This window comes from Myotis yumanensis, unplaced genomic scaffold (genome assembly GCF_028538775.1).
Source record: "Myotis yumanensis isolate MYYU_CA2020_CCGP unplaced genomic scaffold, mMyoYum1.0.hap1 SCAF_6, whole genome shotgun sequence".
NCBI classification, from domain to species: domain Eukaryota; kingdom Metazoa; phylum Chordata; class Mammalia; order Chiroptera; family Vespertilionidae; genus Myotis; species Myotis yumanensis.
In genome coordinates, this window is record NW_027223757.1 from 17,759,490 (window position 1) to 17,785,386 (window position 25,897).

The 25,897-nt window shown below is 38.6% G+C and overlaps 1 protein-coding gene across 1 annotated transcript; it reads right to left on the reverse strand.

Annotated features, from left to right (window-relative positions):
* Positions 1–5,862: 5,862 nt before the first annotated feature.
* Positions 5,863–21,752, reverse strand: KIAA0408 (KIAA0408 ortholog). Its single transcript, XM_070417649.1, has 5 exons — positions 21,618–21,752; positions 17,808–18,170; positions 17,642–17,721; positions 14,055–15,390; positions 5,863–9,258 (listed from the first exon to the last, which is right to left on the reverse strand). Exons 1-5 carry the CDS (start codon positions 21,750–21,752, stop codon positions 9,085–9,087), a joined length of 2,088 nt encoding a protein of 695 aa, XP_070273750.1. The 3' UTR covers positions 5,863–9,084.
* Positions 21,753–25,897: the final 4,145 nt, after the last annotated feature.

A 25,897-nucleotide genomic window follows, 5' to 3' on the forward strand; every position in this document is an offset into this window, starting at 1 on the left:
TAAAGTATTAGAAAAATACATCAAAATGCTAATGGGATTATATTCAGGTATAGGTATCAAATCTTCTTAACTTTTTGGTAAGGGAAAAATACAATTTAAAATAATAAAAGTGCTTTCTTTATCACCTTTTGGGTTGGAAAAAACATTATGAACTAAATTTCTTCAATAATTTCAGATTTTGCAAACTGAGCTTTATTATGATTATGAAGATAATTTTTTTATAATTGCTTTCTATTTTCCTAATTGATAGTTTCTTTGTCTTTTTGTTAGCAATCAGTTGATACCTACTTTATTAGTTTAATCTACTGTAAGCTCTAGACTTCTCCCTGCTCTAAATTCTTTTGACTTGGAAAAGTCACAAGAAAAAAAAAAAAAAAGCCGAAACCGGTTTGGCTCAGTGGATAGAGCGTCGGCCTGCGGACTGAAAGGTCCCAGGTTCGATTCCGGTCAAGGGCATGTACCTGGGTTGCGGGCACATCCCCCGTAGGAGATGTGCAGGAGGCAGCTGATCGATGTTTCTCTCATCGATGTTTCTAACTCTCTATCTCTCTCCCTTCCTCTCTGTAAAAAATCAATAAAATATATTTAAAAAAAAAAAGTCACAAGAATTCTTTTAACTTGGAATAGTGACAGAATTTCTTTTGACTCATTTTATTCTGAGCTGCATGTTGTAGGATTTCATGCCTGGAAAATACATGTCAGTACCATCTTGCTACAACCAGGAGCTCCTCTAGTATCCCATGGAGATAAACTTAAAATCTTCTCTGCTTTCCAAAGCAACCAATTTATTATTAGTTCTGGTTAGCCCTTTCTTTTGTCACCAGAAAGGAACTGGGACCGAGGTGGGTCTGCCCTGGCATCTAGAATGGGTTCTTGACTTTGTACAGGAAAGATTTCACAACACGAGTTCAGGTGATTTTGAGAGTATGTTTACTAAAGCTGGGGATAGTGAAATAAAGGAAGGGTTTCATGGAAGAGGCAAGATCATAGCAACAGGAGTGAGCCTAGGCAAGGCCATCTTGGCCCTTTAGAAAGAAAGTCACAAAGGTGGAAGTGAGCCATTTGGACTTCATGAACTCAAGGAACAAATTACAGAGGAGGGCCCTTGGAGACAGGTTCAAGGGGTTAGCCCAGGACCAGCTGCCACTGCCTGCTGCTCCTCTGGTTACAAGTCTCCTGGAGCCTTTAGACTAAGCTTAGGAGAAAGAAAGCAAAGATATATGTCTGAGGAAATATAATCTCTTATTTTATTTTTTTGGGGGGCGGGGGATGGAATGGTGGATGGATTGAATACTTTTGTGGAGACTTATTTCTTGCTTTTCTCTGTCATACAAACAAGTTAACATCCTCAGTATAATTTGGGTGAGTATTTGTGTGTGGGGCAACCAAACCTCTTTATTCTTTTCTCTAGCAGTTTGAAATTTCTGCCAATTTAAAAGCTTATAAATCCTTTTAGTTAATTTACTGAAAGCTCTCAGTAAATGATCTTACTACATATTGAGATGACTTTATTTTGCTTCAAAATATTGGAATAAACAATAGAAGATAGTTGCCCATAAGAACTATCTTCTATCATTTTTTCCTATTATTTAAGGAATTTGTTCTAAAGAAGCATTTTGCTTTTTTCCACTTGCCTTTGTATCATCCTCTGCTGTGTGGTCTGGGCTGGGAAACTACAGATTATATTTCCTAGGCTCTGTTGACACTGCAGATCAGAATGACACAGGAAGAGAAAGGTTTCTAGCTTCTGGCTCCTGCCCTTTGAAAACTGCTGGTAGTTTTGCCATGGTAATGAGGTGAGGTCATTCCAGACTCTACAGTACAAACAGAAGCAGCGATGGTCCTTCCTTAGCATTCCAGTTCCGCCCTGACAGCTTCCAGCCGCAGAGCACCAAACGTGTGCTCCCCAGCCAGGAGCATTAGCAACACCGGAACTCTGGGAATTCTCTCCTTTTCCTTCTTGTGCCTATAGCCCCCATCGCATTTTGTTCTTCCAGATATTCTGGTACCTGTGTTATCAATTTCTTGTTATGTGTTTAGATTCCTACTGTTATTTCTGTTCTCTTGATTGGAGCCTTCCTGATAAAGTACTGATAAGAAGCCACTAGACATCCTCTGCTACACACAGAGCCTCTGTCTTTGACACCAGAAGGCAGGGGCACCTCAACATTTATACTCCTTTTGGAAGTCACATGGTTTCACAAAAATGATGAAGTATATTCATGCTTCTGAGACGACAATGCAGTGGGGTGCCATACTATAAACTCAGCACAGCTTTTTTGGAAAGTAAATTTCACTTGAAGATTGTATTTTGAAAGACAATGTATTTTTATTCTTAAAAGATTTGGGGCAGATAATTTTACTAGTAAATTCTACCAAACACCTAAGAAAAAATTAACACCAATCCTGCACAAACTCTTAAAAACAAACAAAAAACAGGAGGAGGAGAACACTTTACATTTCAGTCTGTGAGGCCAATATTAGCCTCATATCAAAGAAAAAAAAATCTTGGTCATGCTCCCTGCTGTTGTTATGGTCAGTTATGTTTGGGGTTTAAAAAGAAACTGGCAGGGGGAGAAGACATGCTTCCTGAATGATGCGCCATAGTTCTCACCTGCCTGAAGGGTGTCCTGAAATGACTGGTTGAGAGATGAATGCTACCCTTGCTCTTTATTTTTAATTGAAATACTAACAATTTTATTAAATATTTATGTTTATTCATGAATTTTATAAGGATACTTTATTTACTTATTTTTGTTGTTAATCCTCTCCTGAGGGTATTTTTCCAATGACTCTCTTTTTAGGGAGGGGAGGGATAAAGAGAGAAACATCGATGTAAAAGAGAGACATGGATTGGTTACCTCCCGCACTCTTCCTGGCCAGGGCCAGGGATTGAGCCTGTAACCCAGGTAAGTGCCCTTGACCAAATCGAACCTGGGACCCGTCAGTCTGCGGGCTGACATTCTGTCCACTGAGCCAAACCCGGCTAGGGCTGTAAGGATAATTTATAGTAAAATAACCAGCAAATGAGTTTAAAAAGATACAAGCTGTACTTTTAATAAATGGAAAAACACACACTGGTGCGTGCAGGAAAACAGGGTTACAGTGCTGATATTAGGGAAGATCTCCTCTCAAAGCCTTGGTCTTCCTTTTCTTTGTGTATTAATGGGCTGGAAAGAAATGCTGAATTTTATTGAAAATTAGCAGAATTAATTAATTAATTATTTTTTTAATCCTCACCCAAGGATATTTTTCCATGGATTTTTAGAAAGAGTGGAAGAGAGAAGGAAAAACAGAGAAATATCAGTGTATGAGAGAGAGAGGGACATCAATTGCTTGCCTCCTGCACGAGGCCTGACCAGGGCCCTGGCCTGGAAGAAGCCTGCAACGAGGTACGTGCTCTTGACTGGAATGGAACCTGGGGCCCTTTGGTCTGCAAGCCGATGCTCTATCCACGAGCAAAACCTGCTAGAGCAGAAATAATTATTTAGATGCCTATCTTTTTAGATATATATGCAAAGAATTAGAAAATTAGTTTGAAAACTTGCTCTTTGACATATATGTGCTGGCTTAGGCAGAGATAAATGAAGAACAGATTTTCAATATAATGGAATTACTCTTTTCAGAGAGTTGAAATGTGTTATAACAATGATTAAAACATGGGTTAAAATGATAAATCATTGCTTTGCCTAAGGATAAACAGTTCTCAAAGGTGGTTTATTCAGCAAAAAACAGTTTATGGGTGAATTCTTTATGAGTGAAGTTGTGAGAGCTTTTGCTGGGGGTGTTAAGATTGCAGCAGAAATAGTGTGAGAATTGTGAAGAGCTGACTTTATTGACAAAGGAATTTTGGAAACTTTAATTCAATTGTATATGATAAAAGTTAGTCCACATATATGTTTTTCTCCCTTTGAACAGGCCCTTCAACTATTTTTCCCTTAAGACAATAAAAGAGGCAGCCTTAAAATATTTCATATGACATGAGTCACTTGATTTTTCAATTAAAAGATGCCCAACAAAATTTCTTCCAATGCTCTGGTATTTTGCCTTATGGATTGGATTATGCTTATAAAGTTTGCAAAACAGTAAAAACAGAATTACAATTCCATGCACAGTTTTAAGTGGATTCACATTCTCAAAATATGGTGACACTATGACAAGAGAAGAACTATACAAAGTAAATTCAGGTTGGCTCAATTTTGTGAAATAAGTACATTCAGCCAAGCTGTGATTAAATAAGGAAGCAGAGAGGGAAACTTGTTTTGCTTTTCTGGATAGCACGATTAAAACATTTTAAAATTTTGTTAATTTATTCAACAAGTATTTATTGAGCCTACTATCTGCCAACACTTTTTTAAGTACTTGGCATAATCAGTGAACAAGACAAAAATCCCTACTTAAAGACTGTAAAAATTTTCAAGTTAAACCTCCCCCAAATTTGAAGAATTTTAAACCCTATCCAAGACCTTTGGATAGCTATTTATTTTCTCTGCTCTTAGAGAACTTACTGGAAACATTCAAGAAACACTAATCTAGATGCTTTCTTATTTCTATACGTATGTAGGTAGTTCATTTGAGGACTAGAAGGCTGCTTGAATGAGTGTGGGAAAAGTCTGATGGAATTGGGTAACCTTGAAGGATATCTGTGTGACATAGATCAGTCTGGGGGAAACTCCTGATCCCATGACAAAACAGAACAAACCTGGGTCCAGAAATTTCATGTTCTCAAACCCTGGTCTTTTCCACCAGACAGCAGTGGATCAACACTGAATATTCTTACTCTTGGGTATCTATGCTCACCCACTTCATGTATACAAGTTTGCGATATTCTAGATTATCCTAAAAATGGTCTTACCATTTGATTATGTGCCTGTTTTTTAAAAAACTTTTATCAGAGAGAAATATTACTTTTCATTTCTGGGGTGTCTAATTTTGCTCTTATTGTCTATTATATGAAGGTATAGATGGCTTACTTTATGGATTCGATTATCTGGATAAAATTTTAGATTCTGGTGATAGTTACAAGAAAATAACAATAACAGGAGCTGAAAAGAGTATCAGTCTTCACCTCATCATCTTTGCCTTTATCTTTTTCAGTCCCTTAAAGTTTGGTCCCCTGATGATCTCCTATCAATTCTAGTTCCTACAGATATCCCAAATGAGAGTTCAAGCTGCACCGACCCTCCCTTATTTCAGCTTTGTGGTGATTACACTTCTAGTTGCCTATATGTGGGTCCTTCACTGGCTACCCAAATCTTCTTGGCTCCCAACATCCATAAAGATTTTTTGTGCTGGTGAAGACCCCTCCATTCTCAGTTCTGATGGAAATTTCCCTCCCTACCAATAGCTGCATCTCCTAACTTTCTTTCATGCTGGTTTCCAGGACTGGGCTTCTAGATCTAGCATCTTACTCTTGCCAATTTCTTTCCCTGGACACTTCATTCCTACCCTGGTCCTGGACCTACCATCTGGTCTCAGCTCCTTTATGAAGAATCACCTTGAAGATGACCACCTGCCTGAGTTCTGAACACGGTCCATCCTGGAGTCTTTGATGTTGTGCTTTTCCAAGGCTCTTTGCCTGGGAAAGCCTAGTATTTGTATTTGTTGAGTTGAATTCATTCAGGGCTGGTTCCCTGGGCTACACCACCACCAGCTTCCTTTTTAAAGAGGTGATGTGCCTGGTCTCAACTTCTCTCTCCTTGCCAGGAATTTCCTAGGAAAAATCTATTATCCCCAGTCATCTATCTTCTGAATCTTAACATACAGAGACTATTGCCCCTTTCACTCCTACTGGTAACTTCCTTTAAAAATAGAGTAAATAGTCCTATGGCTATCATTGAAAATTAACTATTTCACTCCAGATATCATTAACTCAGAACATAATTTACTGAGCTAATTGTAACACAGAACTTCTTGCAAAGATTGAAATGAAGAAAAAACAACAACAACACACACATATTTTAGGAGATGCTAGGTTGAATTGCATACATTTTGAGTTCAGACTTTATAAAAACTTTCAGCTTTAATGATAATCAGTGTAGAAAAGAAGAAAAACAAAAATATTCTCACTGTATTTAGATGCCACAGCAGGTGTTTCCACACCTATCCTATCTGGTAGCTTTCAATGACTGAAGGAGATCTCAATATCAAATAGTGGTTTGTCACAAATGTGCCTCAACTAATTTTTAAAAATATTTGTAGGGAATCAGATTCTCTTTTCTTAGGTCCAGATGTGTTTTCAGAATGACATGGAATATGGCTAAATCCTCTATGTAGAAGATAATCATGTTTTGTGCATGATAATTTGGCCATCTTTATTGCAAAAACAAAGAAAAGCTATAGATAATTTTTGATAAAGTGAATTATGCAAATACCCTTTATATTTTATATTTGGCTTTGACATAAGGTTTATAGAGAACTTGTGCAAGTGTTATACACATGCACACACAGGCACAAACACACACACACAAACTAAAGGATTCTTTTCTGCCGCATTCTTACTCCTTTCTGAGATAACCCATAATTTCAGTAATCCTCAGTTGAAATAATTAAGATTTCCTCTCCAAAGCCTGCTAGGGAAAACTTCAATGATACAAGTGTTTCTAACCAAATATTTCGAAAATGTTTACAAATCCCTTAAATCACGCAATGATGGCATAATGAAGGGTATGGTGTTGGGAAGAAAATGCCCATCTGAAATAAAAACTACTGGTTAAAAATCACAATACATCAAAAATATTTTTCAAGGGTAATTTCCTTAATAAGTTTTTCCATTAAAATTTACAAAATACTCTAAAAGAGAAAGCAGAGCATTCATATAATCTTTGTTTTAGTTTCTTCATCTTTACAACCAAGGAGTTGTACTAGATGCTAAGTTTTTTCAGCTCTAATGTTTTATGATTTTAGCCAACGTGTTAAATTGTGTTCCACTATTTAAATCGTTAATAGAAAACATGGCTTAAAATTATAAAGCCTAATATATAACACTTTTAATTTCTAGATAACAAAGGCAAGTCCCAAGGAAGTAATGCGGCTACCCATCCATTTGGGTATCAATGCCATTTCTTCCATATCTTCCTAATCATCAAATAATTTTGATTTTTTATTTGTTTTGTTTTATTAAAAACTCCATATTCCCACTCCCCACATCTGGAAAATCTGCTTTAGTAATTATGGGGTGAGGTCAGAAATCTAATTTTGTAAGAGATCCTCAATATTCTGACTTGAACGTAAAGGCCAGAGCCACAGATCCACAGCAAACTACCTGGGATACAGTGATGCAGAGGCACAGGTATGTCGTACAGTTCTTGGGCAGGCTCTCCGATGTTACACAGCAGCATCTTCCTAACAGGTCCATCATTTTATGCTACCACCTCCCTAGTGTTTTCTTCCTTCTGTGTGAAATACATATTATATGAATGACATCACCTGTGTCTAGGTTATTTTTCTCTGATAGCCCTCCTAGGGAAAAGGATATTCCTGAAAGAAACAAGAAGGAAAAGAGTGGATCGATACCATCTGCTCCAACCTCACATTCTAGAAGTTTAACTCCGCTCAACTCCTAGAAACTCCCTTATTGGAAAGTATAAATCTGTCCAACACCATGCAACAGTCTTGAGCCTGTTAAGGCAGTCTGGGATTTGGAAATTATTTACTTGGTGTATTATGAAGTGAATTTTTCTAAATTGCTAGAAAATACCATAAGGAGAAGGCTCTTTGGATACTTTTGTCATAAGAATTTTTTGACCTTTTTGGTAGTCAAAGAAAAGCTTAAATAGACTTAATATCTAATAATACAGTTGGTTGTATACAGACACAATGGAGAGCAAAATTGCTTCTAAGAGATTCCATGCACCTCAACATTCATATATCTGTCAGTTTCCAACATAGATTTTATGTGTCCACTGTATGCAAATTGTGGCCAAAAAATGTTTCCACCCCTTATGCTACCCATGGGTTCCAAAGTTTAGTTTAAGGCTTTTTATGTAGCACACTATAAGAAATACATTACAATTCAGCCCTCGATAAAACATCATTCCTTATCTTCCTTGTTCACAAAGAAGTAAATTAATATTTTATCTACTAATTTTAGGAAAAAATAAATGACTTACCTCTAAAGATGAGCGACTCCAAATAAAGTAGCTGAACTAAAGCTTACTACAATTTTAATAAAGGGTAGAATTCAACATAATTTCATTTCTTTTTATATCCTATTTAAAGGATGTTTGTTATTGAATTTGACAAAATAATTCATTTTTAAGTCATGTTGTTTATAAGGCAGTCTCATGATACTAGCTCTGAGGATCAAGTATATATTTAAAGCCATAATAGACTACCAAATGACATATAAAAGCTTTTGTGAACATTTTATGTTTGCTTCAGAAGGCTGATCTGTTAAACCTGTGACAATTTTATTTATTTAAAAGAGTAAAACAGGAGATCAGTGGTATTATCCTTATATGGGTTAAGAAACTATTTATGAGTTGCACATAGAAATCTACCAATGTTAGATATGTGTATAATTCTTATTTTTCAATGTAGTTGGGCCAAGGAAATTGTCAGTTAATATATGTACTTCATATGCTGTAAGTGGATACCTAGGAAAAGGTATACAAAATATAAATAGTACTGTATATTTTCAAAAAAGTTAAATAAACACAAAGAATATATAGGTATACATGTTATAATTTCAAAGTCAACGCTAACACATAAGTTCTCTTATCTAAATACACACTAGGATACTTCCTATTTCAACACATGCACCTACAAACACACGGCCATGCACATAACCCTGCTTTCTGCCACTTGCAAGAAAGTTGGTATATACAATATAGTACACTGTTTCAACTTAAATCATATTGGAAAATTAATGAGGATGGCATTAAAAAATTCTGATCTAAGAAATCAACATGTAGGAAGATAATTATTCCATAGATTAAAAACACTGAAGACTGATGAGAAGTTACGATTTAAATTGTCCCAGAAATCTTGAAAGATAACGAAGAGACAGGATTGCCTGTAAACACTTAGAATTATCTGTTTGGCAACTGGGATTTTTGAAATCTAGCAATTCAGGCCAGAGACTCAGACCATCGGTGCTTCAGATCGCAGAGAAATGGTATAGCTTTGGGCAGTTCTCCTCAAGGCGGGGGGCGCCGATGGGGATCTCGACGCCCATCTGGATGGGAGACGGCGATTTGCCGGTCTAGCTGGACGGGAAAATCCTTTTCCATGCGAGCATTTCACTGCCATGGATTCCTACAACATCAAAGAAAACAATCACCTCACAATCCCAGCACTAACATTGGGCTTGATATTTTATGAATCCCAACAATGGGATTGATGTATTAGCATATTTATAAGCAAGAAAGAGCATCAAAAACTAATGGCGATTAATATTTGTGATCTTGAATGTTTTAATCAAAGTAATTCACTTATAATAAGAAATATGACATTTAATAATCTCTTCACATTGACAAATGTTAACACAACCGATCTCTTTTTAGATCTAAAGTTCAGTATTTAGAAGTTCATGTTAGGTAACTTTGATATAATGGAACTGCAGATGTTTCTTGGTGGAATTTCATAATGTTTCAGTGTTATTTGAAAACAAGATAATTTATAGAAGAAACTTCATTTTTCTCAAGTTACTGACATTTTTAGAGGCCATAAGCAAAAAGCACACAAACCATCAAGTGATTTACCTGGTGCTTTCTTTCTTCTCCACTAAGAGCCACTGTTACAAGTTCTCAAAAATTTCAAAATTGCCGAAACCGGTTTGGCTCAGTGGATAGAGCGTCGGCCTGCGGACTGAGAGGTCCCAGGTTCGATTCCGGTCAAGGGCACAGCGGGCACATCCCCAGTAGGAGATGTGCAGGAGGCAGCTGATCGATGTTTCTCTCTCATCGATGTTTCTAACTCTCCCTTCCTCTCTGTAAAAAGTCAATAAAATATATTTAAAAAAAAAATTTCAAAATTGCTAATTGTTACTATCAATATTGGGCATCATTTGATGACAATATTTTTCCTTTCCTCCCCTTCCCTTTCTTTCACTTCTTCCTTCTTTGCTTTATTTTAATGGAAGAAAAGCATTCTCAGACCCTTGCAATTAAAAAGAAAATTAAAAAGCTTATGTGACCCATTTTATAACTTAGGTTGTTACTGACCTTTTTAACAAAGCCTTTGCTCTTTTATCTGGGATAGGCAGTGAGGATGGCCTCAATTTCTACGACAGTAACCTGCATTTTCTTTTTCTTTCATTGGAATTTATTTTTTTGGAAAGAAGAGGGATCCTAAGGATCCACAGTAGAGGACTCCTCCCAAGCCTCCAATCAATGCAAAAATGGTAAATAGTAATAGTTCTTGTTAGCTAATGAGAATTTGGCTGGTTATTGTATACACTATGGGCCTGTGCCCTCTCACAGTCTGGGAGCCATCGGGGGAAGTCCTACTTAGCACTGCCCCCCCCCCCCCCCATGAGAGTACACTGACCACCAGGGGGCAGCTTCTGCATTGAACATCTGACTCCTGGTGGTCAGTGCGCATCATAGCAACCAGTCGTTCCACCGTCGGGCTGAAACCAGCTCTCCGACATCTCCCGAGGTGTCCCAGATTGCGAGAGGGCGCAGGTCAGGCCGAGGGACCCCACTGGTGCACGATCAGGGCCGGAGAGGGATGTGGGAGGTTGGCCAGTTGGGGAGGGACTGCGGGAGGGCTCCAGGGTGTGTCCAGCCTGTCTTGCTCAGTCCTATTGGCTGGACCCCAGCAGCAAGCTAACCTACTGGTTGGAGCATCTGCCCCTGGTGGTCAGTGCACATCGTAATGAGCGGTTGAGCAGCCTTAGCATGTCATTAGCATATTATGGTTTGATTGGCTGAACGGCCGACTGGATGACCGGACACATAGCATATTGGGCTTTTATTATATAGGACTAGAGGTCCAGTGCATGAAATCGTGCAGGGGTCAGGTCCCTAGGCCTAGCTTGCAATTAGGACCATCTTCCGCCCGCTTGCCAGTCCCCAGTCCCACCCTGCCGCCGCCACCCATCCAGGTTCTGGGTGGTTCCTTGTTCGCCATCTGGTAATCAGAGCCTGTGGGCCGGGGGGAGGGACCAATAGGTCGGTCATTCCACCTGCTCGCCAGTCCCCAGTCCTTCCCCACCGCCACCCACCCCAGTTTCCTGTTTGCCATCAGGCTATCGGAGCCTGTGGGCCTGGCAGGGAGGGACCAAGAGGTAGTCAATGCACCTCATAGCAGCTGGTCAAGTGGTCGTTCTGGTCATTATGCCGTTATGGTCGCTGGGCTTTTATTATATAGGATGTTTCCATTTCCCACCTGAAGCTACAGGTCCTTACAAGTATTTATGGGCTCACCTAAAAAAGATACAGCCCGGCAAGCATGGCTCAGTGGTTGAGTGTTGACCTATGAACCAGGAGGTAAAGATTCAATTCCTGGTCAGGACACATGCCTGGGTTGCAGGCTTGATCCCCGGTGTGGGGCATGAAGAAGGCAGCTGATCAGTGATTCTCTCTCATCATTGATGTTTCTATCTCTCTCTCCCTCTCCTTCTCCCTTCCTCTCTGAAATCAATAAAAATATATTAAAAAATGAATTAAAAAAAGAAAGATACATATGTGCACCCCATGTTCATTGTAGAGTTATTTATAATAGCCAAACTATAGAAGCAACACAACAGACAAGTAGGTAAAAAGGCTGTGGTACATATACACAATGCAATATTATTCAGCCATAAAAAAGAATGAAATCTTACCATTTGTATGGATAAACCTAGAGTACTCTAAGTGAAATAAGTCAGTTGGTGAAAGACAAATACCATATTATTTAACTTACATGTGGGATCTAAAGAATAAACTAAATGAACAAACAAAACAGAAACAGACTCAAAGATACAAAGAAGAGACTGATGATTGCCTGAGGGGATGGGATTGGGGAACTGGGTGAAAAAAGGTGAAGAGATTGAGAAATTCAAATTAATAGTTACAAAACAGTCATGGGGATGTAAAATACAGCATTGGAAAAAAAGTTAATAACATTGTAATAACTATGCCAAAGCCGGTTTGGCTCAGTGGATAGAGCGTCGGCCTGCGGACTAGAGGGTCCCAGGTTTGATTCCGGTCAAGGGCATGTACCTTGGTTGCGGGCACATCCCCAGTGGGGGGTGTGCAGGAGGCAGCTGATCGATGTTTCTCTCTCATCGATGTTTCTAACTCTCTATCCCTCTCTCTTCCTCTCTGTAAAAAATCAATAAAATATATTAAAAAAAAAATAACATTGTAATAACTATGTATGGTGCCAGATGGGTACTAGAAATATTAAGGGGAACACTTTGTAAAAGTATATGATTGTCTAACCAGTATGCTGCACATTGGAAACTAATACAAAGTAATATTGAATGTAAACTGTAAATGAAAAAAAAAATTTTTAATGTAAGAAAAAACAAAGATACAAAAGCAGGATAATCATTTGTACATTGTGCAAACCTGTACAAGGTCTCTGATAAAATGAATGAAAACTGATATTTTTGTAGGGTTTGAAAGCCACCTAAAATATATTTTTTTACACAAGAAGGAAGTAACCTGCATAGCTTAGAACTATGCTGCCTATATACTGCATTATGTAAAACAAGAACTTTTAAAGCATTAGCTAATTATAATAATATGTCACCTTGTAAGCTTTTGTAAATTATGCATACAAGGGGACTATTGGATAACTCTTCTTGGTAAATACCAATCTCTTCTTCCACATCTTTTTCACCTATAACTAATGAAGATTATATATACTCTTGAAAACTGTCTGGAACAAAAAAAGAATACCATTTATTCAAATACTTTTTTCTGGGGGGGGGGGGGGGGGGGGCAACTTCCATGCTAAGAATTTATACAAATAAGAATGACCTTAACATTTTTTAAGTTATAATGTCATTTTTTATTTCAATGTACTGCCTGCTAGCTCCACAAATAAGAGAACTTTATAAGATGCTACTTTAAATATGTTTTGCTCATATTCTCATTTAGGAGATTAATCCCATGAGAAAAAACATGAATCAAATGCTGGGAATGACTGAACCATTCATTGTTAACACTTGGAGTGCGGGAAACGAGTTAAGTCGGCTCGCGTGAATTGCGCGTACTCCGCGGGAGCCGTCTTTAACTCGGTTCATATAGATTTGTGGTGGAGTGCGGGAAACGTGTAAACTCGGGCCGATTGTAACTGCGAATTACCAAATATTTGTTTGTTTGCCGTTCACAAAGATACCTACCTGCGTATTCGAACCGTTTCATACCCATTGGGGTAATAGGTATCATAAAAATCCCTGATTTTGCGCGGGAAACCTAAATAATTGCCCGCGCCATCTTATATTTTGGCGGGAAATTCACCCGACACCGTACTGTTAATAACTAAAAAGCACAAGCTATTTTAAAAATATTTCCCACATACTTTAAAAGAATGAAATTCTATAAATCAACAAATGCATACTCATAGTACCTTTTCAAAAAAACTTAAAACAAACATTTGCACTTCTGGATGTTCTTAAGCCTATTCTATATATATAAATGGCTAATATGCAGTGTCCCTTCCGGAATTGGACCAGGAGACCAGGAGTTCGATCGCTCGCTATGACCACCAGGGGGTGGTGCGAATCATGGAGGGTGACCATGGTGGCAGGGTGCTGAGGGAGGGAGGGAAGGAGGAGGCAGAGAGACAGGGAACCTGATTGGCCCTGATCACCAGCCAGGCTAGGGACCCTATCTGTGCATGAATTTCGTGCACCAGGCCTCTAGTTTATTATATTTGTTAGCCCATTTCAGAATTTTAAAAAGTTATAATGTGCTAACCCCAGTTTTGAAACTACATTTTGAAAAGTTCATTTGAGTTACAATTAAGGTTCATAGTTATTAACAAGTGAAGGATCAAAAAGTTAAGATGCCAAAACATACACCCGCATTCTGTTTATATGAATGCAAGGGACTGAGCCCTGAGCCATGGCTAAATACGAATGCAGTTCTACCAAAGTATGATCATTGCTTTCTCACCTCTGTTATCTTTTTCCAGTCCACTCCTTGCTTCACTTGTTGTGCCCTACACAGAGCTGTTTTTCCTTGAAGCTCTTGTTCAATTTGGAGCATTTCTAAATGCTGACTTAATGTGGCCCCAACACTGACATCAGAATTACATTTGGTCCAATTATCCTGGCAGCATTTAGAATTTTGCAATACAGGCCCTGTTGATGTCTCATAGGTTTTCAGCAGCTTTTCCACAACACCGTAATTCGACCTAGGATCAGCTGATCTTGGTCGGCCAGACAAATTGCCAGGTCTCCAGTCATGCTCGTGGAGCATATTCCGATAACTACTGGGAGTTACGTGCTCCTGTGTTTGTCTGACTGGGCCTGTTGTGGATTTTTTGGTGGGATTATCAGGCACATTTTCTCTAGGCACAGGCACGTGGGCACTGGTTTTCAGAATACCAGACACACTGTCATTTTCTGGTATGTTGCCTATACGAGTAATTAAGGTATCACAGGGCTTAAGATCTTGAGACGATTCTGAGTAGCTTTGGTTTTGCTGTACTGCACGACAATTCCTATCTGTTCTGAACATGGTTCTATTAAATTCATCAGTCTTTGCCGCCAGCGTTTCATTCCTAGTAGTTTTTTCAAAGCCACAACTGAAACTTCTAAGCGGGCCACTGCTCTGTGTCACCAAGGAACTATAGTCATTGCCTACATGAAGGTCCGAGTGAAAGTTAGCAGGATGATCTGGGGTCATCTTTTCATATTTTGACCTATTGGGAGTAGAACAGGTTTTCTCAAACCACAAGGCAGAAGGGCTATTTTTTGTGCCTATCACTGTGTCATAAGACCACATGCCACATCCAACATCTTCACTACACGGAGGCTGGTTATCCATTTTGGCTTCAGATGCTAAAGAAGAAAACATGATACCATCTTTCAAAGTCTTCCCTTCATTAAGACACAGTGTAGGCATCTCATTATGCCTCAGGGAGACATGAGGACTGCAGTTCCTTTCACTTTGACCCTCTTGGACCACCTGGCTATCGTGGCCTAAACTTCCCTTCAAACTTTCATGGGCTTGTTCAGGATACACACTGGGAAAACTTCGAGATGTACTTCTTGGAGGAGGAACTGGTGGAGTTTCATTTCTTTGTATTGGATCAATTGTATCAATTCCACATGTTTTCATAAAATTGCTTTGGAGCATGTCAGTATAACTCAGATTCTTTCTATTTTTCTGTTTTTCTTTTTCTAAACTGATTGGAAGAATGCACTGGCCATTGTTGATCCCGTGGTCTCCAGGGGACATGTTCATTATATGTGGCATTTCCTGGAGAGAAGAATCTGACTTCATCCTAAACAGTGATAAAGTATGATATAACAGTGAAAACTTTATTTAGGATAAGCTCAAAACAAAAATAAACATGGCTTAAGCAATGGATTTCTGCTATAGGAAAAGGAGTCACAACTTCCTGAAGCATCGTTTTTTACATAAATCGTCTAGTCAAAGCCTCTAAGTCTTTTTTACTGTAGGACAAAGCCCACCTCTCAGTGCTGCACTCAAGGCTCTGCTTACTCTGACCCAAACTATCCTTGCAACCTTGTCTCTCATTTTTTTCTATTTCCTAAAACTTCACCTATACTCAGACTCTTGAGTATTCCCATTTCTACAGGTTTTCTCTAGGTATTTCCTTACCTCCGCTCTGCCTGCTGAATTCCTATGCATTATGTCACCTGAGCCCTTGAATTTGAAGTAATATTCTAAGTAGTGTGACAGAAATCTGAATAAAAGCGCAGCAAGACCTGGGTAATACCAAATGGAAGCTGTCATTTGGGCTTGAAATAAAAATAAGAATTTTTGGGGTGAATAAAGGGCAGGTCGGAAAGTGAGCTGCAGTAAAAGCAGTGTGGCTACTCAAAAAACAGTGAGTACTTTGGTGTGGATGGATTATAAAGCTGAGTGGGGAGAATGATGGAAAATAATTGAGAAACATTAGGTAATGGTAATGTTTTTGAATTACATGTTAAGGATTTTGAAATTTTCCCTAAATGCCATGAAGTAATAAGGAGAATTTTATACTGATTTTAAAAGAAAATTGGCAAGTAAGTCTTTTTGGAGTTCATCAAAATAAAAGCCTACATATAGCAACATTGGGATTCAAAAATTAAAGTTAACCACATTGACAAAATATAAATCATATTTATAACTCTTCAACTTATAAAATATTGTCTGCTAGCTCACAATAAAGTACAGATAAATACTAATTAACAGAGAGTAGTAGACAAAAGCTAAATGGGCAAGTAGAGAGCAAAATTATGGATAAAACAAGGTTGAAGAAAATATATTGTAAGTCTGTACAAAAATTCTCTCTGAGCTTCCTAAGAGCTCAAGAGAAATAAGGGTACACACATTGCTATAGCTTTTTTGTTGTTGTTGTTAATCCTCACCTGAGGATATTTTTCCATTGATTTTTAGAGAGAGTGGAATGGAGGGGGAGAAATAGAGAGAAACATCAATATGAATTGGTTGCCTCCTGTACAGACCTGACCAGGGCCGGGGATCAAGCCTGCAACCAAGGTATGTGCTTTTGACCAGCATCGAACCTGGGACCCTTCATCCACGGGCCAACACTCTATCCACTGAGCCAAACTGACTAGGGCCATTGCTATAGCTTTCTAAGAGAATTATCTTGCCTCACCTGGAGATAAATGTTGATCCTAGGTCAACCCATCTTTACCTAACTTGTAGAAAATTCCAATTTATTTTTTAATTTGGCTAAAACTTGCTTTTACAATTATAGAGGTATTTCTGAATTGAAACACTATTTTTATAGCACTGTATAAATGTGTGTGCATATTTTTAGTATGTTCTGAAAATTATGTGCGCTTCCATTAAACACATAATAAACTAGAGGCCTGGTTCACAAATTCGTGCGCAGTGGGGACCCTCAGCCTGGCTGGTGATCAAGGCCTATCGGGGGGCCAGCCGGCTGGGGTGAGGTGCTGCAGGAGGTTGGCTGTGGGAGTGCACTTCACCGCCAGGGGGCAGCTCCTGCGTTGAGTGTCTGCCCCCTGGTGGTCAGTGTGCATCATAGCGACTGGTCAACCAGTCGTTAGGTCATAACTGTTGCTTAGGCTTTTATATATACAGATATAGAGAAATAAATGACCCTTAGGTATAAAACATTTTAGTGCAACATCATTATGTAATTAAGACACAATACTGTTAAATCTGACATAGTTTAAGATGTATTTAACTGGATTAGCCCAGTTGTATACTCTCCCATTGGCTAAATATTCAAAATGAGGGGAAAAAAAATAACTTCTTTAGAAGACACTTGGTACTTTATGATGGATGGCATCCCTTAACTAAACACCAAAAGAGTAAAGTATTCCTAATAGTCAAATTACAAAGAGAATTAGAAGACCTGTTTTAAGAATTACCAAACAGGGAAATATTCAGTTAAAGATGTTATCACTTATCTAAGACAAAAGATTTTAATAGATCATTGCTAATTATCACTAACAGTGTACAGAATTCACTGATCGGAAGCAGTATTTTTCTTGACTTCCCAACATAAAATAATCATAGATGTCCCAGCCTACCTTCTATGGTTAGACCGCTTTCGGATTTCCTCTTGGAAGCTGCATAATTCTTCACTGACTTTGGCAAGTTCTTCAAGAGCCTTTATGTATATAAGCAATAGCATGTTAGCACTTTGAAATGTAAATAATCCTTTAGAAACAGTTCTAGGCCAGTCATGTTACTTACTGTGTTGAGGGCGCCAGAACAGCTTTTGCTCGCTTCCTCAGAAGTCCTCAGGTCAGACCAGGCCTCACATTCCTTTTGCCTGTCTGTGGCCAGGGGATCCATAAACCCTACCTTTAATTTTTTGGTTGCTTTTTGTTCCTTACACACTTGATTTCCTTCACTGAGTAAGCTCTGCTCCGTTTTATTGTCTTTTTCCAGACCATCCCTGTGATTCATCCCTGTAAATTCGCATGGTCCTGAATTGGGGCAATTTGGAGAAGATTCCACCACTTTCTCTTGCATGGCTTTCTCACGATCAAGATCAATGACCTTGGCACGTTCACTCATGTTGATTTTCCTCCGAAGCTGTACTTCATGGCAAAGCTATAAGGAAAACAAAGGCAAGACTTTTTTCCCTCCTTAATTTACTTTGTCATATTTTTTAAGCTAAGCACACTATTTTGAGTTGTCTTTGCTATATGACTATATACCACCCATGGTATTAATGCTTATGCCTCTGAATAGTGCTTCTAAACTCTTAATTAGCCTGGCTGGTGTTGCTCAGTGGTTGAGCGTCGACCTATGAACCAAGAGGTCACTGGTTTGATTCCCCGTCAGGGCACATACCGGGGTTGCAGGCTCAATCCCCATTAGGGGGCGTGCAGAAGGCAGCTGATCAATGATTTTCTCTCATCATTGATGTTTCTATCTCTCTCTCTCCCTCTCCCTTCATCTCTGAAATCAATAATTATATATATATATATATATATATATATATATATATATATATAACAAAAATAAAATAAAATCTGAATTAGCTGGAAAACTTTGATAAACCATAAAGACTACTTTTCATGGGCCAATGCACAAATGATAATTTCTGTTTTTCTGATTAGAAAGCAACTCAGTCAAAATTAAATCAAACTGTATCTACATATAGATACTATACTACAGAAGCATTGTCACAATAGTGGAATGACCTGAATCATTTACTGGTCATGCTCTTTCATTGCTTTCAGAGAGAAGCAAGACTTTAACTAACATTAAAGTCATGCTTTTAAATACATGATCCCCCTTGTATACTGACCTTTAACTGTGTAAATAGTTGACAATCTCATAGAGTCAGTTTATTCTATCCCCTAAGTAGACATTTTACAATCAAAGGATGTTTCCACTGGTAGCTATATTGGTGAGGGCTAGTTAATATTGAGTTTTTTTAAAATGCCAGGTTATAAACATTAAAAAAAGTTTTTAATCCTGATTAAAACAAATGTGAACCTGTCCTAGATGATATAAAAGAACTCTAAGGCTTTGATCGTCTACTAATCTGTTAAGTGGACCCAAATTATTTCTTTTTTAAAAAATTCTCACTTGAGGATGTTTTCATTGATTTTTAGAGAGAAAGGGAGAGAGAGAGAAGAAGAGGGAAAATCATCAGTGTGAGAGAGAAACAGATCGGTTGCCTTCCAAATGCATCCTGACTAGGAATCAAACCCTCAACCTAGGTATGTGACCTGACTGGGAATCGAACCCACCATCTTTTTGGTGTACAGGACAATGCTTCAACTAACCAAGCCACCCGGACTGGGCCCCCATGTTGTTTCCTGTTGAGAACTTAGTTTAACCTGCAGGCACTCATTCAGCTCACCTCTGAATAAAGGAAATAAGTGGCTTTCTCTTCTGGCTTGAGTTCTGGGAAAGCTTGTCAAATTTCAAAGGAGGCGATCAAATAACCATTAAAACAAATGACTACATTTTACAGCCACCACCTATATTGCACTACATCTATTATTTAAGGAATAACAGATTTATTGCTGCTTAATATTTACCTGAATCTCAGATGAGAGGACACTATATATAGTTGACGCCTGAAGGTTATACAGTGCATTTATTTCCCTAGATATTTATAAATCTACTAGAGGCCCGGTGCACGAAATTCATGCACTGGGGGGGGGGGGGGGGGGGGGGGAGGGGAGTGGTCTCTCAGCCCAGCTTGTGCCCTCTCGCAGTCTAGGAGTCCTCGGGGGATGTCTGACTGATGGCTTAAGGGCCTAAGCCAGCAGTTTGGACATCCTTAGCACTGCCGCAGAGGTGGGAGAAGCTCCCACCAGAGCCGCTGAGCTCACCAGCTGTGAGCCCAGCTTCTGTCTGAGCGGCGCTCCCACTGACCTCCGGGGGGCAGCTCCTGCATTGAGCGTCTGCCCCCTGGTGGTCAGTGTGCGCCATAGTGATTGGTTGTTCTGCCGTCAGGCCAAAACCAGCTCTCTGACATCCCCCAAGGAGTCCCGGATTGTGAGAGGGCGCAGGCCAAGCCAAGGGACTCCACTGGTGCACAATCGGGGCCTGGGAGGGACTGTGGGAGGGCTCGAGGGCATGTCTGACCTGTCTCACTCACTCCTGATTGGCCGGACCCCAGCAGCAAGCTAATATACCAGTTGGAGTGTCTGCCCCCTGGTGGTCAGTGCATGTCATAGCGTGCAGTTGAGCGGCCTTAGCATATCATTAGCATATTATGCTTTGATTGGTTAAACAGTCTCTAATTATACACTACATGCCTGCCTTCTAACATCTACCTTCGAGGAATAGTTTAATAGCTACACTTTTAAAAATGCTTTCTTGTAGCATGACAATTTGTATTTTATTCACAAGCAATTACATGGCTGTTAATATAAAAATATTTTCACTACAAACACATAAAACACCAGCTTTTATTGTCTCTGAATAAAGGCCAAGGAATCTATGAAAATAATTGCTTTGGCAATGTGCACCAAATCATGTAAGTCAAGACCATCGATGTTACCAGAAGAAAGCAAGATAAGTATGAATACTTTTTGGTTGTAACAAGCTTAAATACACATCAATGTAAATGCTTAAAGGGAATATTCTGGGCTCAACATGCTGAGGGAAGGTTAACAGGGGAATAAATGACTATCAGATTCACAGCATGTCATTTTTCATTGCCATGGTAAATGGGGCATACCCTACCAGAGTAAGTATCATGTCCATTGCCATTTTCTGTTTGAGATATGGCACTCTTTCTGAATTTACTGAATTATCTAATATGTAATTTCCTTTAATAGACATTATTCATAAATCGTCACAGGAAAGATCTGCATTTTAATGCTCAATTGTAATTTAGCTAATTTGTTTTACCAATTATGTATTTCTTACATTTTCCTCCTGAACTCAGTATTTGAAAATCATGAAAAATACATACCTTACTTTTGATACCAAGACACTCTAGTCAGAAAATAATAAAATGATACACTTTAGAGCAGTGGTTCTCAACCTTCCTAATGCCGCGACCCTTTAATACAGTTCCTCATGTTGTGGTGACCCCTAACCATAAAATTATTTTCGTTGCTACTTCATAACTGTAATTTTGCTACTGTTATGAATCGTAATGTAAATATCTGATGTGCAGGATGTATTTTCATTGTTACAAATTGAACATAATTAAAGCATAGTGATTAATCACAAAAACAATATGTAATTATATATGTGTTTTCCGATGGTCTTAGGCGACCCCTGTGAGAGGGTCGCTCAACCCCCAAAAGGGCGACCCACCGGTTGAGAACCGCTGCTTTAGAGTGACATTTCAAGTTCTTAATTTTCATGTCAGGCTATAAAATAAGCCTAGAACGTCTGATACCATTGGGTAAGGTTACACTATTTTTGGTGTAGTAAATGTCACTGAGACAAGCATCTCTTACGTGGGATTCAGAAAATAAAAATAGTTTGTAATATTAAAAAACAAAACAAAACACCTTCAACAGCATTTTCATTCTGAGTTTTAAGTTTCAAATGTATTCAAAACAAATCAACTTGTACCTCTTCTATCTTCTTCTGCATGATCTTCCATTGGGTTTCCCATTCCTTCCTTTCATTGTCAAACTGGTCCAGTAACTCCATCTTTTCCTTGTGCCAGGCAGTCCCTGTGTTCTCCCACTGCTTGTGCAGGTCCATGGCAACCACGTGAGTGTGAGTGAAGCGGTGTGTCTGCTCGTCTCTGCCTTCTCTTAACTGTTTCTTGGAAGCTTAGAGTTGTTTTATTTGAAGCAGTCTCACTTGCCTTTAAAATAAAGCCTAATATAAACACAAGAAGAGAGAGTTCCAAACCCATCTGCTTTCTGGCAACATTTTATCACTTCGTCAAGAGCCATCGACATAAATTATAGGAAAATTGGACTTAGAAGAAAAGAGATGGCAATCTACTTAAGAAGAAACAAACACAGTCAAAAAAATAAGTATTGTCTAAAGTTTCTTCTACCCCTTCCTAAGACTAGACAGCAAAATTATAGTGGACAAGATGGTTAAATGTATATGTGAGATATAAGGGTTCCTTTAACTAACTGCCTAATCCAAACATAGAATTTTTCATGACTGTCTAAGAGTGGAAGCCTAAAACTCAATTGCATGGGCACATCTACACAACCGTGGTAGATTCGGCTGTAATGGAATTACTCCTTCTGTTTGGATTATACAACTAGATTATATATTTCTGTGACTTGAAGTCCTGAGGAAGTGCTGACCTAGAGTCTCAATTTTATATTCAGAGTTCAAGCCCATCCCAGATGTGATTACTGCATTAATAAGACCCCAAAGTTGGTAAGTCAATCTAGGACTGGTATATTAGCAAGAAACCAAACTAAATCACACAAAAAATATGTTCATTATTTTACTTCAAGAAAAACGTAAAAGCAGCAAAACTATTCTGAGCGCCAAATGGTAAAATGTATCCATGCTCTCTTTTCCTTTTAGTAGATTACAAATCAGAACCTTTTCTGGATACTAAATACAGAGAGTTAAAGAAAACATTTTGCGCAGCTTGCAGGGAAACCCTCAATCACATTAAATAGCACCTAAAATAATTAGATTTCTAACATTTAGGGCATGTGTATTTAGGGTTTAAACATGTAATTTAAATATCAGATTAGGCCCAGCCAGCAATGTTTGGTGGTTATGCACTGACCTATGAACCAGGAGGTCAAGACTGGATTCCCGTCAGGGCACATACCCAGATTTCGCCGCTCGATCCCCAGTGTGGGGCATGCAAGAGGCAGCCGATCAATGATTCTCTCTCATAATTGATGTTTCTTTCTCTCTCTCTCCCTCTCTGAATTCAATAAAAATGTTTTTTAAAATACCAGATTAATAACTCTGTTACAAGTCATCTAAAATTTCTGAGATTTAGTTTATTTCCATTAAAATGGGGCTAATCACAGGGTTGTTCTAAAGATTAAATGACATAGGAAATGCATAGTAGTTTGAGAAATTTAAAAAATTTTCCTTATTTTTTTGCTTTAAAAATCTTGCTCTGGCTTTCTCTGAAAAATTTTTTATTAATGAAGTCATATAATACATGTTTAATGGGTAGAGAAGTATGTTTAAAATGTTTGAATTTCAGTCTAAGAAAATCGTGCCTATAAGAAACCTAACTCTTCAGGTTTCTAGGCCTTGACCAACATGTCTTACCTTAGCATGTGGCACTTTATGCTAATGATAAGCAATATTCCCAAGAGTTAATAGCTGCCTGGGTGCTGGAATTGTGGGCTGAAGCCAACATACCTATGCAGCATGTGCATTTCATTGAACAGAAGACGGCTGCATATCATAGCGCAAATATAAGATAAACGTTGAAGCCTAATTTAAATTTTTGTCAAACTGTTCTGAACATGCATATCTGAGTGGTAAACTGTTCCAAGCATGTATTGTCTGAGTTACTATCTTACAATGAACTATAATAGACTAATAAGGATAAAAACGTTAGTGCTACACACAGCACTCCACCTTCGAAAACACCCTAATAATATTGGGATCTGTATTATTATTTTTTTCTCAAACAATTTGCTACAGATACTTGGATCATTTTTACCTATTTCTGTGGCACATTACCCTGACTAATGTACTGATGAAAAAGAAGTAACTTCATATTTAACTATTAAAGATTTATCCAATTAGCCATGCTTTTCTTCTAACCTCATTTTCCACCCTCTGACATCCTTCCTTCCCTTTTCCACCCTCTACACCTATAAGCCAAGGACCATAAGTATCTGCCATAGCAAATATAAGTTGACCCCAACCAAATACATCAATGAAGACCTAATAAAATGAAGACAGTCAAGAATATATAGAATTTTGGTTTCTGTTTTGGTGAATCTGTCACTGGTTTTGATCACGTGGTAATCTTTTAGGTTCATTTAAGCTATGCACAGGATATGCAGACAGTGATTATTTTCAGAGTCTAGCAGACCGCCTGAAAGCTGTATGTAATCAACTGTGAGCTTAAACTATCTTGCTTACTAGCAGGTATTTAACATTGGGAGTTCTTAGGAAGCGTGGAGTGGCTTAAGACATTAAGAGAGCGTTGTACATTTAACCCAAATCATAGGAAGGGGGCAAACTAATTTCAAACCACCTGGAAAAGATGTGTTATGATAGTCTGTATTTCATCATGGTGATCTTTAAACACTGGGATTGTTCAGAAGTCACCATAAAGTTGCTCCTACAATTATATGGCAAGTGGCTTCAATTTTTCTTTCTATTCCCAACTCTCCTTGAACCACTTGCAGACCAGGGTTAAAAGGTGACACACCCTTTTCTCTTTCACCTAACTGAAGATCATCCAGGCAAATGCTAAGTCAGGTTGCTGCTGGTAAGAGGCCAACACATGAACCTAGATGCATGTTTCCAAAGCAGACATAATTCTGCACTCCATCGCAAAGAGCCAAACTCATCACTGACTATGGAGAAGGGCCAGTCTACAAAGCTTCCCAGAGCCAGAACAATTCTTAACGCCAGGAAATGTAATGGTTATGGAGCAAAAACAAGCCTTAGAAAGAAAATTCCTATAGAGCAGTATCTGCGCCAATTCTGGGGGGAGGATTTATCTTGCCCTCTTAGCATCTGTCTTATAAATGTCAAATGTAATATGGTCGAACATAGTGCTATCAGCTCTAAAAATAAAGTGTGGGGCATAGAGTTTTGAGGATCAAGTGAGCAAGAGAGAGAAAAAAAAGCGTTAGGATCATAGCAGGTGAGTGATAAATGCCTGTTTCTTGGTTTCTTCTTTCTGTCCCTTTCTCCCTCAGTCTTTTTCTTGTCTTCCCTCCCTTGCTCTTTTCTTCCCTTCATCTATCCCTCTCTCTGTTTTTCCCCCTAAAATAAAATTGATGGGTTTGAATCTTTATTTAATTAGATAATTGATAGAAGCAAGTCTAATGTGTGAACTCTCGTATTTTCAATAATTTCCTGTGAACTCAGTAGTTTTATAGTATTTCAAGGATTCATGGAAGGTTAAAAGTTTAGGAAAAAATTTTATTAGTAAATATTTGAATAAACAAATCTTCTATAAAGCTGCTTTTGTTATTATTCTCCTTAAATATATATTTCATAAAAATCCAACTAATGAGGCAACTTTGTAGGAACATAATGTTCTATAATGAGAAGTTATGGGATAGAGTGGTTCACCAGATTCAAACACTCAATTTCAGTGTTCAACTGAGGCCAATATAAAAGTTCTCTTTGTCCCTTATTGTCACTCTTTTTCGCCCACGGATATTGGCATCTATGTGGGAGAGAAGGAAGGATTTCTGCTATGTGTACCCCTCCTTATTTCATTTCATTCCTCCCAGAATTTCATTCAGAATAAAAATTTATTAGGGCAAATGTACAAGAGTAGAGTGAGCTGCACTACTTAGTCATGCACAGGCTCTTCCCCCAACCACGCTAAGACAGCATTACATAATCCATTCAAGCTACACCCCCTCCCCAAGGCTGCAAGCCAGAGTTGCAGAGCTGTGCGTGGGTTGCATAAGTAGGGTGATGGGAGGGAAATAGTTCTGTTAACCTTCCGGCCCTGTGCTAAGACTCACACAGGAATCTCACGGTAAATCATTTTCATTTCCTAAATTAGCCTCAACTGGCCATGGTACCACTTCTTTGTCTGAGGGCAGCTCCATCCCTGCTCCTCCTGGTCATCACTACCATTTCGGCTTCCCCAGTGGAAACTGGACGTTAGCCAAGCAAATGAAACAGTGTTAGAGAACTTGACTCCAATGCTCCTCTCTCCTGAGATTTTCGTTCGGAGTATTTGTTCCTTGCTCTCCTAT